General features: G+C 45.8%; 1 protein-coding gene across 1 annotated transcript; it reads left to right on the top strand.

Moving 5' to 3' along the window:
- Nucleotides 1–11,328: 11,328 nt before the first annotated feature.
- On the top strand, nt 11,329–12,580 carry LOC146058767 (uncharacterized). The gene is made up of 2 exons (XM_083170997.1): nt 11,329–11,541; nt 11,626–12,580. Exons 1-2 carry the CDS (start codon nt 11,355–11,357, stop codon nt 12,135–12,137), a joined length of 699 nt encoding a protein of 232 aa, XP_083027123.1. The 5' UTR covers nt 11,329–11,354; the 3' UTR covers nt 12,138–12,580.
- Nucleotides 12,581–16,204: the final 3,624 nt, after the last annotated feature.

The following is a 16,204-nucleotide window of genomic DNA, read 5'->3' on the forward strand; positions in this document are numbered from 1 at the left end:
ATTAAGCTAACCCATTTCACACAAAACACACACACACACACACACATATACACACCACCACACATTCAGCAACATGTTTTCATTACCCTTCACTTTATACCACTTTATGCACTCACAATGCATCCAATTGTACCTGAGGAATGTCTTAATTAATCAAAAATGACCAGAGGACTGAATTGTATTTTGTTCAGCTGGGAGTATTTTAGGTGCGGGATGTACAAATTGCCCGATCCGAATGCGTAGCGTATGAACCATTGCCCTCTGAGATGTGAAACCTGCTTGTTTGCACCAAAGGTTTATGGAGTATTGGTTCGCAGCTGCTCGGTGAGCGGACCGAATGCACGCCTACCAGTTCTCGTGCACTCCCATGTATATGCCCAGATTTCCACCCAGTTTTTCCCAATTTGAAACCGCGCCCATAGATACGCCCACATTATGCCCATATTTACTGAGAGTGTTTGGTGGACATTCTTCTACTGTATTGTTGAAAATGAGTGCGGAGATACAACGTTGCACATGCGCACTGCGTTGCCTACGCAAGCGCAGTAAGCTGAAATTCGCCTTCCGAAAGAATGCGGACTTGACCAACTCAATCAGAATAAGGGCCATTGTGACTGACAAAGAAAGACAGCAGATTTATTTTCTTGCATTAATTTCAAGTCATGTGAATGCAATACCATATTAGTTGTGATGGCTATGACCCATCATAGCCATCACAACTAATATGGTATTGCGTTCACATGGCTTGAAATTAAAGCAAGTTTCTGGACTGCAGATTCACTTGATAAGATTAGCAGTGCCGTAGCCTAGAAAATGGAAATAAAGTCCTATAGTCTCCTTTAGAATTTGTTTAGTGAGTACTAATGTGATACCGTAATCATGTGGTGCCCTGTGTAATATTTTCATAAGAACTGCACCCAATGCTGCCTCTAAGACCCCTGCTAAAACAGACTATAAGGGGTTAAGGCCCTTATCTATCTTCTGGGCAACCCACACTGGGGGCGAGGGGTCATGCCAAGTGGGAAGCCCAAGAGCACCCTGATTGGTGAGCGCATGTCCTGAGAGGCAAAGTCGAGACCTGAGGGCAATGGGAGGAAAGAGACATGAGATCCTTGTGTGAAGAGGAGGAGAGCGGAGCAGCATGCAGTCTGTGGAGCTGGAGCATAGGAACAAGCGGCAAAGAGAAGATGGGCGATCAGCTGTCCGGCATTGCAAGACCCCAGCAGCGCTGTTGGTGTGGCGGGCCCCGCCCTGAACCGAGTGGACTGCGGTGCGGCAACCAGGAAAAAGACCAGGGACCCACCACGGACAGAAGACAGGATAAAGAGTCCAGTGCCGCAGCAGGGAGGCCTCGCCAGCGAGAGGAGGAGCCATGCACAGAAGGAAAAGGGAGAAACTGGATGCAGCTGAGGAGCTGTTCGCTGAGGAGCCGCGGAAGCAGTCTCCAAGCCAGCCCAGGAGACCGCCTGTCAAGCCAGCTGTGCAGGCAGAGATGCCTGGAAGGAGCACCCTTCAAGTACCCCCTTGCTTCCTGACATCATCCCCAAGACCGCATTGGCCTTCTCTCCCCCTTTTCCCATGTTAGCTGGCCGTCATTAGGTGACCCATGCCTTTCAGCCACCACCATAGTGCCCCAAGCTTGCCTCTTTCACCAGACCTCAGCCTGACCCCACTGGCCACTGCTTATGGAGCTCTGGACCTTTCCAGCCCTCTTGTAGGAGACAGTGGGCAACAACCCACCTGCCCCCCTCTAATGTGCCCTGATGGCCTCTCCCATGCTTGAGGAGGCAGAGGAAGAGGCAGAACTCTGGGAGGCAATGGAGTCATCTGCCGCTGGGCTCCTGCTCCCAAAGGGGCACCTCTCCTCCCCTTCAAGTTTAAATCTGTTAATTGAAAGCCAACAATATCACTTCTGTGCGAGTTCTGAGAAATATGTGTGTTCTCTCCTCTCTCTCTCTCTCTCTCTCTATATATATATATAGATACAAATATAGAGAGCAATATACTGTAGATATAAATTGAACACATATATTTCAGAACAGACATATATTTAGTGGTGGTGGTGGCAATATATATATCTTGCTTACGGGCAACTGGAGAAAACTTACGCCACAGGGCAGAGGTGTGAAAGTCCCCATTTATTTTCCCTGTGGCAAATGGGGAACTAAGTTAAATCCGGACCCTGACAAGATCCCGGAACGTCGGACATCAATCTCTACATTCCGGAGCTTATGTCCCGTCTGGGGGTTGTCTTGTCTGGGGAGATGCCTGTGATAGATTTCACCAGGGACATGGGGAAGGGGGGATTCGTGCGGTCCGGACCGTTCTGGTTTTTGATACATGCATGGACCATACAAGAAGGCTTTAATCTCTCCCTCCTCCTCTCCCTGGTGACAGGTGTCACAGGCAGCTCCCTTGGACAGGACACCCCCAGACCGGACACTACAAGCTCCGGAATGCAGAGTTTGATGTCCAGTCCAGCATTCCAGGGTCTTGTCCGGGTTTTTACCCATACGCAGCAAATGGTGCCTACTCCTAGTGACTTGTACTATCCCACTGTATGCTAATACTGGGTGCACTGCGCCACCCTCTGGAGACTTTCCAAATTGTGCCAGTGTTGTGCATATTAAGTTATCTACAGTATTATTTATTTGTAATGCTTATATTTAAACGTATCTTTGCATGTGACTTAATGCAAAGCGTTGATGCCTTGGCGCATCCTCTTTTTGCATACGTACCTGGGGATTGCTGTTATTGCATGCATTATTGCTGTCTGCTGTGTGGATCTGTATTATGTGTGTTTTGCATTTAAACACCTTTTGTTTGCTTTGGTAACCGATTGTTTTCCTACCCAATAAATTGGTTGTTACCGCCAAATTTGTAGATTGGTTACTGTGGGGTTCATAGAAACATAGAAACATAGAATTTGACGGCAGATAAGAACCACTTGGCCCATCTAGTCTGCCCCTTTTTTTAAACATGTTACCTCAAACCATATTTGATCCTTATTTTTTTGTAAGGATATCAATATGCTTATCCCAAGCATGTTTAAATTGTACTACTGTATTTGCCTCTACCACCTCTGATGGGAGGCTAGTCCACTTATCTACTACTCTTTCTGTGAAAAAATTCTTCCCTTTGGGGTGTACATCCTTTTGCCACAGGCTCCTGCACTAAGAAGGTTTGAGAAGCCCTACGCCAGCAGTGAGTAGCGGAAGAAATACAGTTACGACACTGCACTACCACAGGGGTGATATTACACTAATAAAAAGTGATTCCAAAAATTCAATGATAAGTAACATTGCTATCACTGTCTTTGCAGGAAACATTTTGTGCTGAATTTGTAACAGCATATAGTTTATCCTAAATGAAATAGCATTGGGACTAAACAGCAAAGTAACCAATAAACGAATGTACTTCCTATCCACAAATTAATAATAATAATAATAATAATAATAATAATAATAATAATAATTATTATTATTATTATGTTTAGTAGCTTTGCAAATTTAGCTTTGACTGCAAGAACACATACATAATACATATGATTTTTATTACAGGCTAGTTAATACTCCTTGCATATTAGATGAACTGATCTGCACTAGCAATTAAAATGTATCTAGGGGCTCTGTCATAACAGCATGAAATGGAAATGGAAAAACAGCTTTTAAAAATCAGAATGTATCTAACAGAGCCAGGTGAAATTGTCCTATAGACAGGGCCATCTTAACGTATGGGCTCAGTGGGCTAGCAAGTAAAGAGACTGTGCTGTACTTGTTTTTATTTATTTCTTCCTGTGACTGGGTGTGTACTGGGGCTCCTGTTCAGACCTTTGCCAGAGCCTACAAATCAGTTAAGAAGGCCCTTACTATAGACATATGTACTATTCTGTGAAATTAGAAAGTCAGAATGTTTCCCAAAGTTGTGTCCTGGCAAGCTCCAGATGGTAGTTTGATTATGTATGCGTGTTTATCTTGTTTTCTGTTATCTAGGGGTGGTCTGGGAAGGAGGGAAGAATGCTATTTGTATCCCAGGCTGGTGAAATTTCAATGTTCCAGGGCCACCTACAGTCTTACTTTGCATGTACATGGCTGTATGTGAGAGGCAGGAGAATGCATGTCTAAGCACCCTGTATCCTCTATCTCATAGTGTAGCTGCCACAGTGCGGGGGATCTCTTATTAGCGACCATAGAAAGCTCTGTAACAATAGCTCCTTGTACTTTGCAGCCTCCCAATGTTAGTGGCAAGCCCCCGAGGTTTCCATGGAGGATGCGATGCTGCCAGATTTTCTGACACGCAAATAGTTCAGTTCAATGTGAAGAGTATTCTATGGGCAAGGATGAGCGGTTCAGATTCCGTTGAATCCGAACCGCTCCAAACACTGCCCCCCCGGGCCCACCACGAGCAAGTTTCCGGATTCGCTCGGAAAGCCGAGCACGGCCGAACGGCATAGTCCTGCATTGGATTCTTGCGAGATGCCGAGACCTTATTGCCTCTACGTCTCGAGAATTTGGCGCCATTTGTCCCATGCTTCCCCAAGAAGTGCAGAGCTCTGCAGTGGGTGTGTGTGTGTGTGTGGGGGGGGGTGTTGTAGTTGTGCTGGGGGTTGTGCAGGGCTGTTTGTGCAGAGGGGTTTGTGGCTGTGCAGAGGGGTTTGTGCAGAGGGGTTTGTGTTTTGCAGAGGGGTTTGTGTTGTGCAGAGGGGTTTGTGTTGTGCAGAGGGGTTTGTGCAGAGGGGTTTGTGTTGTGCAGAGGGGTTTGTGTTGTGCAGAGGGGTTTGTGTTGTGCAGAGTAGTTTGTGTTGTACAGAGGGGTTTGTGCAGAGGGGTTTGTGTTGTGCAGAGGGGTTTGTGTTGTGCAGAGGGGTTTGTGCAGAGGGGTTTGTGTTGTGCAGAGGGGTTTGTGCTGGGTTGTGTCAGTGACAGTAAGATTCATCACATCAGTCAGTGTGCAGGCTGTCAGTGTACTGGTTGTGTTAGGAAGGCTGTGTCACTGTGTCAGAGGCTGTCAGTCAGTGTAGTGGGGTTTGTGCAGAGGGGTTTGTGTTGTGCAGAGGGGTTTGTGTTGTGCAGAGTGGTTTGTGTTGTGCAGAAGGGTTTGTGTTGTGCAGAGGGGTTTGTGCAGAGAGGTTTGTGTTGTGCAGAGGGGTTTGTGAAGAGGGGTTTGTGTTGTGCAGAGGGGTTTGTGTTGTGCAGAGGGGTTTGTGTTGTGCAGAGGGGTTTGTGTTGTGCAGAGTGGTTTGTGTTGTACAGAAGGTTTTGTGTTGTGCAGAGGGGTTTGTGCAGAGAGGTTTGTGTTGTGCAGAGGGGTTTGTGCAGAGGGGTTTGTGTTGTGCAGAGGGGTTTGTGCAGAGGGGTTTGTGTTGTGCAGAGGGGTTTGTGCAGAGGGGTTTGTGTTGTGCAGAGTGGTTTGTGTTGTGCAGAGGGGTTTGTGCAGAGGGGTTTGTGTTGTGCAGAGGGGTTTGTGTTGTGCAGAGGGGTTTGTGCTGGGTTGTGTCAGTGACAGTAAGATTCATCACATCAGTCAGTGTGCAGGCTGTCAGTGTACTGGTTGTGTTAGGAAGGCTGTGTCACTGGGCCTTATTCTGGTTGGAGCGGCCAAACGTGCGTACGTTCACTATTAACGTACGCTAGCCGTACGCGGCCGTTGGAGTTAAGTCCACCCACAAATCAGCCGCTTACGTACGGGCAGAAACAACGTAGAAGGGGAGTGGCGTACAAATGAGCGTACGGCAACGTACGCGGACGGGCCAGCCCTTACACTCCGACAACTGGCGTACAACTGAGCGTACGTCGCCGTTTACGGACGTCTTTCGTCCGTCTTCCCAACGACTTCTTGCGGAGATCTGAGCGTACGCCAGCTTGCACGGACGGGTCCCTATTGTTTTCAATGGAAAACTCAGCTTATGTCACCGCTCGTGAGAGTGAGCGTACGTCCGTGTACGCTGGCATACCCTTCACATATATGGACCTGCAAATCTTGCCTTTCAACTACAATTCTGACAATTGATTAATTAATCTATTTGTTATTCAATTATTGTTTTCTATTAACTCAATTGTCTACCTTAATAAAGACCTAATAAAACAACATTTTAACCCTCATTACATGTATATTTGTTATGTTCTAATGTGGCATTTTAATCACTATCTATGTGTCCCCATATTGCTGTTACTTTTACATCAAGTTATGTTGGTGTTTCTGTATATGTACTAAATTATGTCCATAATTAGTTTGTCCAAAATGTGTAACATGTATACCTACCCTGATGTTATGTGTGATGTTTTAATCTAACAACATTAAACATTCATGCATTTTCACTATGTGTTATTTTACTCAAAAACACACACATTCACACATCAATCATTACCCCTCACCTCAAATTACAAATATAACTTACATTACACATCTGTATGTACCTACCCTTACAAGCCCTCTAACATATTTATTATTAAAAACACAGGCAACTTCTATCTGAACTTAAACTTTTATTATGAACAAAAATAATAAGGGGGGGATAAAAATAAATTAAATGCGGGCCTCCAGAAGGCCAAAAAGGATTTGTAAATACAGGAGGGTCAGGACGATCTCCCGCATGAGGGCTGCCACCTCCTCCTGCTGCTGTTCAGTGTCTGTAGTGAAGGGATAAAAAAAAAAATTAATATATAACATACACAAATGTTTGTTGTATTTGTACATAATAAAAAGTTCAGAGTTATGTGTGAAGGCCACATACATTTTTAAACTACATTGAAGATGGGTCTGCTGTAAACACAGTACTAAAAAATAATATGTTAACACACACATACTGTACATAGTAAATAACATTAATTAAATTACTCCTTCTTGGATGAATGTATGCTGTATCCCAATTGGTACTTTGGTTTTGGGGGACTGTCCTCTAACCTCACAATTAGGCTGTGCTATTTAAGGGTTATGACATTGTTGTGGCTTAAGCACTCCTTACTATTTTAAATTTAGGACATTGCTGTACAAATTATAGGCCTACAGCTATGTTTGTAAAGCATGCATCCGCATGGCCTCACACACTATTAACAAAACAATCTCTACATTTATGTTGCACATCATGCTGGGAACTGGAGTTACCCAACACCTGGAGCCACATAACTACCACACCACTAATGTCGGATAGGATGTACTGTTATGTCAATTATTCAAGGGGTGAGGCATGGCCACACTCAAAAAAACCACCAAGGGGACCCTTGTTCCTGGAGAAGGACAGGACACACCTCATGGTCGCCCTGCAGTGATATGTTGCAACTAATGTTGATGTTGGATACACATATGTGGTTGTTGTGATTGTTTATGTGTAGAAATGTGTAGGTAAACATTAGACACATTATTTACTTTCGGCTACTTGAGCCATCCTGGTCGCCGCTGGTTGGCTGTGCGGTGGTTGGGGGGGTCAGGAGCAAGGGTGATGGGATGGGAATTTGGATAGAGGTAGTGGGTGTGAGTGGGGATTGGAGAGGTTTGGGGGTGGGTGGTGGAGAGGTGTAGGGGGGTTGGAAATGGGGTGGGGAGGGGGTGGGGGTAGGGGTGTGGGTGGGGGTGGGGGTAGGGGTGTGGGTGGGGGTAGGGGAGGGGGTTGGGGAGGGGGTGGGGGTGGGGGTTGGGGAGGGGGTGGGGGTGGGGGAGGGGGTGGGGGTGGGGGTTGGGGAAGGGGATGGGGAAATTGTGTGGGCCCCAGCTTGAGCCATTGTCTCGGCCTCCTCTTCCTCCTCCTCCTCTTCCTCCTCCTCTTCTTCCTCCTCCTCTTCTTCCTCCTCCTCTTCTTCCTCCTCCTCCTCTTCCTCCTCCTCCTCTTCCTCCTCCTCGTCTGGCTGCTCCAGGGCTGGCTGCTCCTGGGCTGCCTGGTCCCGGGCTGCCTGCTCCCGGGCTTCCATGCGTGCCCTTGCCCGTGCTGAAATGTTCATGTTGATGACATAGAAATCGAAGATTGGGTTGCATAAAAAAGGGGGAAAGAAAAATTCACATTAGTCATGCTCATAACCTTCCAAATTATCATTGCTGTTATATTTCAGACATTTATCATGCAAACTAATTGATATGCTACACCCAAAAACTGAGCAACTACTTAAACCCCCCCTATACACCCCCTATACACCCATATACACCCCCTATACACCCCCTATACACCCTCTATACACCCATATACACCCCCTATACACCCCATATACACCCCCTATACACCCATATACACCCCCTATACACCCCATATACACCCCCTATACACCCATATACACCCCCTATACACCCATATACACCCCCTATACACCCATATACACCCCCTATACACCCCATATACACCCCCTATACACCCATATACACCCCCTATACACCCCATATACACCCATATACACCCCCTATACACCCCATATACACCCCCTATACACCCATATACACCCCCTATACACCCATATACACCCCATATACACCCCATATACACCCACATACTCAGGAACATATTTATAAAAAGTACAGAAAACATTTGCAAAAAAACGCAGACATACTAGTAATAAAAACTTACATCGGGCAATATGGCGGCGAAGTGTGCAGAGCAAAACTGGCTGCCGCCGGCGCAGGTCAGACCAGCGCCGCTCCACTTGCCCCAGGCTTCTGCGGACGCCGGTCGTGGAGTAGATACGCTTTTCCATATTGCTTACATATGGGCCCCTGGGCCCCAGGTGACGGTCCATGACCTCAAGCAAGGCCAACAACTCCTGGGTCGAAAACGGCCTAGCCCTGGTTGAAGTCATAGTGCCAATGGCGCAGTTAATAATTGCAGGTACATATATCACTTTTGGTGCTTGCTGATTGGTCTAAAAAATTGTTTGTTTGGTATTAACTTTATTAATCCTTCTTACATTAACAAACTGGATGCGAATAGAAACTTACGCGGACCGTTCCGATATACACAGACCAAAACCAACAGCATGCATTCAATGTATAGAGAGGAACTGTATATACAGTGTGCGAAAAATAATACACGCAAGCGTCTACTTATAAATACGCTGCTTAAAGGGGGCACAATACACCGTTTTCCATGGAGAGACGTACTGTATATACAGTGTGCGAAAAATAATACACGCAAGCGTCTACTTATAAATACGCTGCTTAAAGGGGCACAATGCAACATGTTGGTGTATGACAATTTCAGACTCATAACATATGTAAGGAAAGCATTATAACGTGATGTTTTGAAATGTGACTCACAAAGCATACACGAACTCCAACAGATACCAGCTGACAACACTCATCATTGGAATGACAGGTGCACACATTTCACGATGCAGAACACAATGCTCCACAACCTGTGTATGTGCATATACAGGTGATTGATCAGGTGCGTGGAGACCTGCGTAATTTAAGCGGCAATTATCGGCGGGAAATATCGGCGTAAATTAGCAAGTACATTGCGGGAAAAAATATACGCCCCCTTGTTCTTGGCGGGAGATTAACATATAAATATTCAGTCAGATGCAGGCCAGAATTGCTGCAAACATGTCTAACTCAGACGATTCCGCAGCTGAGGACGCTCTGCAGAGAGCACAAGCAGAATCCCTGCTTGAAGCGTTACATAAGAGGGAACAGGAGCGGAGAAGGAGGGCTCAAGAGAGAGGTAGCCTGCCAGACCAAGCGGGCCCCTCACTAACAGGCCCTGTTCAACCTCCACCAGCTCCACAAGGGCCAAGCAACCAGCCAGAACAAGAGGTTGCATCTCTCCAAACAGGTGTGACCCAGCAGGTGCATGGTGAGAGAACTGGGGCCACCAGAAAACAGGCTGCAACATCGAGGGTGAGGACTGAGCAGGATGCCACCACCAGAAAGAGAAACCCTGCATTTGTAGAGGCAGAATTAAGAATCTTAGTGCCCAGGGCACGCGAATGGATAGAATTGGCAACCAGGAAGCCGGGTGCCAGTGCAAGGAGAAAGCTTTGGGACAAGATCACAGAGGAAGTGAACCAGGTGTCACCAGTGGTCAGAGATTGGCTAGCGGTGAAGAAAAGGTTAGTGTGTTTGTCAGGGCTATTTTTCAGCAGGCTCCAGCAGGAACTGAGGCCCTTATTCTAGTTCACTCAGACAAAATATTTCTTAGATGGACAAAACCATGTGCACTGCAGGTGAGGCAGGTGTTACTTGTGCAGAGATAATCAGATTTGGGTGGGGTTTTACACCTGCCTCACCTGCAGTGCACATGGTTTTGACCATCTAAGAAATATGTGGTCAGAAAGAGTGACCTAGAATAAGGGCCTCAGTTGCTGCTGGAGCCTGCTGAAAAATAGCCCTGGTGTTTGTCCCCCTGATAATGTCATATGTGTGTACATATGTTACATGTATGTTTTGAGAATAATAGAAAGGTGTGTTTGTAGATAGTGCTACACTTCAATGTCACATGTGAACACAACCATGTCTAATAACCCACATTGATATATGAAACATGCACCATTGGTGTGATGTGAGGTTATGGGCACAGTTCTGCTCATGTGAAGTATGTGAAAAATAGCCCTGGTGTTTGTCCCCCTGATAATGTCATATGTGTGTACATATGTTACATGTATGTTTTGAGAATAATAGAAAGGTGTGTTTGTAGATAGTGCTACACTTCAATGTCACATGTGAACACAACCATGTCTAATAACCCACATTGATATATGAAACATGCACCATTGGTGTGATGTGAGGTTATGGGCACAGTTCTGCTCATGTGAAGTATGTGATGGGACAAGAGAAAGTGTGTTTTTGAAAGAGTTGTTGTAACATGTTCCATATGATGCTACTGAAACAAGAATGAGCAAACTGTGCACATGTAGCTGGTGAGAAACTACACATCCCAGTATGCCATCCCATAGTTAAATTACTCCATAATAACCACATTGTCAAGCTATGGTGGAATGTGTAGTTTCACAACAGGTGGAGGTGCATAATTTGGCCATGGATGATGTCATTTCTGCATAGTGATGTATGTATGTGCATTTAGTGGCCTAATGAATGTGATGAGACACTGAAATGCCTCCTAATGGAGACATGAATGTGTGTGTGGGACACATATGGCTAAAAAACATAAGATCACCCACACTAGGAAATGTCACGTAGCTAGGGGTACCACCTAGTCCCTTTAATTCCGGACACATATTAATTACACAGGTTCTGTGGCTGGCTGACTTCAAGACTCCACTTCACCTAATTTTAAACTGCCACAGAACCTGTGTAAGTAACATGTGTCCGGAATTAAAGGGACTAGGTGGTAACCCTACACGTAGCACAGTGGTGCACATATCTCATGGTGATATTTGTATTTTTAAACTTGTAGGTGGACTGACTTCAAAACGGCAATGAAGAGGAAGATGACTGACCGGTACAACCACAGCATGTCCACCGGGAGAGGTCCTATGCCCGATCATTTGGAGTATACCCCCCTGGAGCAGGACGCCTTGGACGTCATTGATGTGGGCGAGGTCAGGGGGATCTCCAATATGGACAGTGAGCTCCCGGCGGAGGTCTTTGATGCTGCTTTTGATGGTAAGTCACAGTAATGCATTGTATTTTGAAAGAGATTTTTTAGTGCGTATGTGATGGTGACATTTTTTTCAATTATTATCCTAGCAGAAGCAGAAACCCAGGATGTACCGGCAGCATCTTCCTCTGCAGAGCCACAGGTGGAGCGAGTGGTCCAGCCTCCACCAAGAAGACACCCCCAGCCCCAGCCACAGGAGACATGGGAAGAGAGCATGATGGTGACGCTGGAGAGGATCGAGCAGCAAGGGGTGGATGCTGCGCTCCGTCAGCAGCAGATTGGGGAATTTTTGGAGGATTGGAAGGCCACAAACAGGCAGCAGTGTGAGGCCTTCAACCGCATTAATGACACTCTGGCGGCTGGCATGCAAAACATTGGCCAACACCTCAGCCGCCTGAATGACATTCTTGCGGAGCTGCTGCCCACCGCCAGGTCCCTAAGGGACAATCCCCCATCTGCTGCCCCACCCCAAGCTGCTCCCCAACCTTCCACCTCTGCTGACCCTCCTGTGTCCACTAGGGGAAGACGCCGCAAGCCATCTGACCCAAAGGCCCCTGTCCCCAAGGCCCCATCTAAAAGGGGGAGAAAAGGGCCCAAATAATGAGACCTGGTTCACTTCCTCTGTGGTTGGACCCCAAATGTTTAAATTGCACTGGACATCCACTTCCTGAGTTGGCCATCTATCCATTTGCGTGCCATGGGCATTAAAGTTCTTATTTTGACCTCTACAAATGCAGGATAAATTTTTGGTGGTGTGTATCTTGCTTAGTATTCACCCTGGTTGTTGCAGTATGTATTCTGGTGTCCCCATTTCTTTCACCATTGCATTTGCAGGGTAACACATGTTTGGAGATATGCAACCTCTTGTTCTGGCTGTTTTTTTATTTTTGTGTCTATTTTATTTGTTTATTTCATTTCTGACATTAAAGTGTCAAATAAGCTGTGATGCTGAACAGCAAATACATTTATTTTACCAATTCAATAAAAATTGTGGTATGTGTAATTTCTTGTGTGAAACAAATACTACATTTATGTGTACTTACTGACCAGGGTATTTTTGCAAATTTGTTGAAGTGTGGTAGAAGTTCCCCATGTGTAACCCTCTCCATGGCCATTGCCATATTCCTATCCAACTTTTCCCAGCTAATTAGTTTGTGTCAGCACATGTGCAGAGCAACTTAATAGGTGAGAAAGCAGTTTGTGTGCAGGTAAGGTAGCTCCTACAGTAGTAGGTAAAAGCAGGTCCAGAACAATGCTTTCCTCATGGAGTGGGTGAGGCAGACAAACAAGGGTGAAAAGGTAAATTTGTGTAGGAATGCATATGTGTCCTCCCTAAAAAAAGATGTGTGAATGGGCCAAACATGATAAAATTGCTTGTGAACAAACATGTATAACTTTTTAAATATATATGATTTTACAGTGTCATAAGCAGATGTAGGAATCCTTTGTTAGAGAGATGTGAGTGCAATAATGTGATTGGTGGCATCTTACATCCAGAGTGTAGTAACATCCAATTCATAGCAGATGAGATAGTGGTAGAGTTCTGTATTTTGGGTACTATACAAAGATTGTGTGCAAAATAGTGGCCATGGGCTTAAAACATTGCTGAAACATCCTTTGTAGGTGTTAGATGTGGTTTATGTTATTGTATCCTAAATACAAAACCTATGTTTGTATTAGAGTGAACACGTTGACACATGTCGACTTGTGTAGATTGAGTGTGCTACTGTGTAAAGTCTATGAAAGCACGTAGTGAATACGTCTAACTGTTTAGCAAATACCTACCTTAGCATATATAAGCAGGTGTTAAAAAGATTCTTACCTTAAATTAAACAAACGTTTAAATGTCGAGAAGTATAGAAAGATAAGCTTCCAATGTGTTTGCGTGCTGTGTGTGGCTTGCAGGTAGTGAAATCATGGTTTTGACTTAATAGACTGCAGCATTGCTTATTACATTCAGGTGTATGTGTTTGAGTAGTAATCAGCGTTAATTAGCTAACTCAGGCGCACGCTGGCATGCGGTATCTGTAGGGGTGGTCTGAGCTGGCGGTTGGCGGCCGCCTGTTTGGTGGCCGAAATGAACGGTGCTTTAGACGATCGTGCGGTAGTAGCACCGCTCATTTTTGGTGCACACCCCCGTGTACGCCCATATTTACGCCCATTTTCCCTCATTATTTCGGCCGCTCCCCTCAACACGCCCCTATGCCGCCCCCATTACCCGTACACTCGCGTACAGGTTTTTTCGCACGTAGAGACCCGTCCGTAAGCGTTGTGGAGTGTTCGCGCCTGCGCATTAGCGAATTGGCGCATGCGCAGATCATGAAAAACACCGGGACGTACGCGTACGGGCCGGCCGCTCCAACCAGAATAAGGCCCACTGTGTCAGAGGCTGTCAGTCAGTGTAGTGGGGTGTACAGTACACAGGCTGTGTCAGTCAGCTTTTCATTTTTACATGCCGGTTCCCGGAGTCTGTGAGAACTTAGGCCCTTATTCTGATCTGTGCGGAAATTCCCGCATTCTTACGGAGCGGTCCGCACGCCACGGTGTTTTGCCGCATGCGGCCATCGTCCGTAGAAACGCCCACGTGTCCTCCGCATTCGGACGGACTCACTCTTTAAGAACAGGGCGTGTTTACGGACGACATACAAAGCATGCGTGTGCGGGAGAAACACTCCGATTCGGCACGGTATTACAGAGTATTACAGTGTATGCTCGGGAATACCGCATCCGAACGGGAGCCAAGCGGTGCTACCGCACGTAAGCGGAGTATTTACGCCAAACAACCCACTATGAAGTATCTTCTGCTATACATCACATGACCCACTTATTCAATTACCTATCCTCATAAAAAACTTCTTATTTTGAATTGGAATCAATTAGATGCCAATATATCCTTACAAGCATGCCTAACACATGCATTGCACACATTAACCCTTACAGCAATTGAAGTGCAATGGTTTCAATTAAAGCACTGACAAGCGTCCTATTAGTGAGTAATGAGTAAAGGAGTAGATTCTATTGGGTTCAGGTGTTAATGGTTGTAGTCATTAGGCGTACGTTCGCCTAGCGCATGAACAAGTGGTGTCCGCAAAGCAATAGTACACTTGTGGACACCGCACATTTCTGCCCTTTTTGATCGCGTGCATTCGGAGTGGTTTCCGAATGTACGCCCCCCAACATAAGTGTACTCCCCCGTGTCCGCCCATGTTTCCGCCCCGTTTTGCCCACTTTGAAACTACGCCCATGTGTCATTCCGCATGACGCCCATAATACGCCCCTATTTCCCGAATGATAGCGGTGATCAGTTCTGGACGGGATCTGGCCGAACTGGTACCGAGTCAAGGCGTGGCACATGCGCGGTGCGTTCGCCACGCATGCGCAGACGCCGTAAACACGCGATCCGAAAGTATGCGGTAAAGTCCGCGTCAATCAGAATAAGGGCCATAGAGAGCTCGGCTCTTTCCTCCCACAGAGACATATTTGTACAGGGCCTCAGAAAGTGACTTGTCCTTGTGCTACCAGGTGCAGTAATGTTAAGTTTTAGGCACATTTCAGTCAAAACTTTAAAGCATACAAAAGTCCCATTTTGTAACAGCTTGCTGCAGAAAACCTTGCCTTAGGTAACGGTTAGAGGTTTCTGGAAACCACCGGTTGTTCACAATCATTTATACAGTACTATAATATGCTTCTTTTAAAGCTCAATAATTGTATAAGAAGAACCAGGAATGACCTTTAGGGCCAGATTCTCTAAGCTTCAAAAGTGATAAAATGGAGAGTGATAAACAGCCAGCCAATCAGCTCCTGTCTGACATTTTTCAAACACAGTCTGTGACATGGCAGGTAGGAGCTGATTGGCTGGCTGTTTATCACTCTCCATTGCATCACTTTTGAAGCTTAGAGAATCTAGACTGGTGTTGAATGGATATTGATGCGGTGTTGGCTGTTTATAGAATTTCCTAGCACACTTCTTTCCTTTCTGGTTAGATCATCATATACAGTGTTTGCAGGGACATTCCTGGTTGTGGCATGGTCTTCTTGCTGATGCTCAAGCCTTGTCTGTGGGGATAACATGTTCCTGGGCTCTGATCTTTACTGACTTCATACATCTCCCTTTCTTTTCACGCTGTTCTGATCAGATGCTCTTCTACATCTTGCGTTCCTGAGCTCCCAGTGACCTCTTTTACTGTGCTGGTTCCTTATCGTTCTATGTCCTATACAATACTGATACCTATGATATGACATTTACTATGTTATGGATGAAGTTTTTATTTTTTTCACTGAACATTCTGTATTATTTTCTGTTAACCATTGCGTAGATATTTTGAAACACTGGAAGTGTTTCAAATCGTTGCAAGGTTTTGGGTTTGATTCTGAGTTGCAGACAGTTGTTTACAGGGGTTATAGTGAGGGGGAACGGGGTGGAACTAAGTTCTGAGTTCCACCACCTCTAAAGGTGAGGTGGAACATTTTAATCTCCACATTGGCCCTGCACAGTAGTTCTCACAGAAAACCATTCTAGTTTGAACGGGGATGCCAAAAACCCTACTACTTACCCTGTCTCTGCCTAATGGGGGGAGGGGAGAGGGGGTAATTAGGTGGCATAGAGAAATGATTTCCCCCACCTCTGCATGACCACTTTATGCCCTGGTTGTTTTTGAGCATGTTCAG

Source organism: Crinia signifera, chromosome 2, assembly GCF_055691185.1.
Source record: "Crinia signifera chromosome 2, ASM5569118v1, whole genome shotgun sequence".
NCBI classification, from domain to species: domain Eukaryota; kingdom Metazoa; phylum Chordata; class Amphibia; order Anura; family Myobatrachidae; genus Crinia; species Crinia signifera.

Excerpts from the sequence above, each read along its gene's own strand:
- LOC146058767 (XM_083170997.1), top strand. The coding sequence starts at position 11,355 with ATGAAGAGGAAGATGACTGACCGGTACAACCACAGCATGTCCACCGGG. Across the intron at positions 11,542-11,625 it reads CTTTGATGCTGCTTTTGATG|CAGAAGCAGAAACCCAGGAT; the intron begins GTAAGTCACAGT and ends TTATTATCCTAG.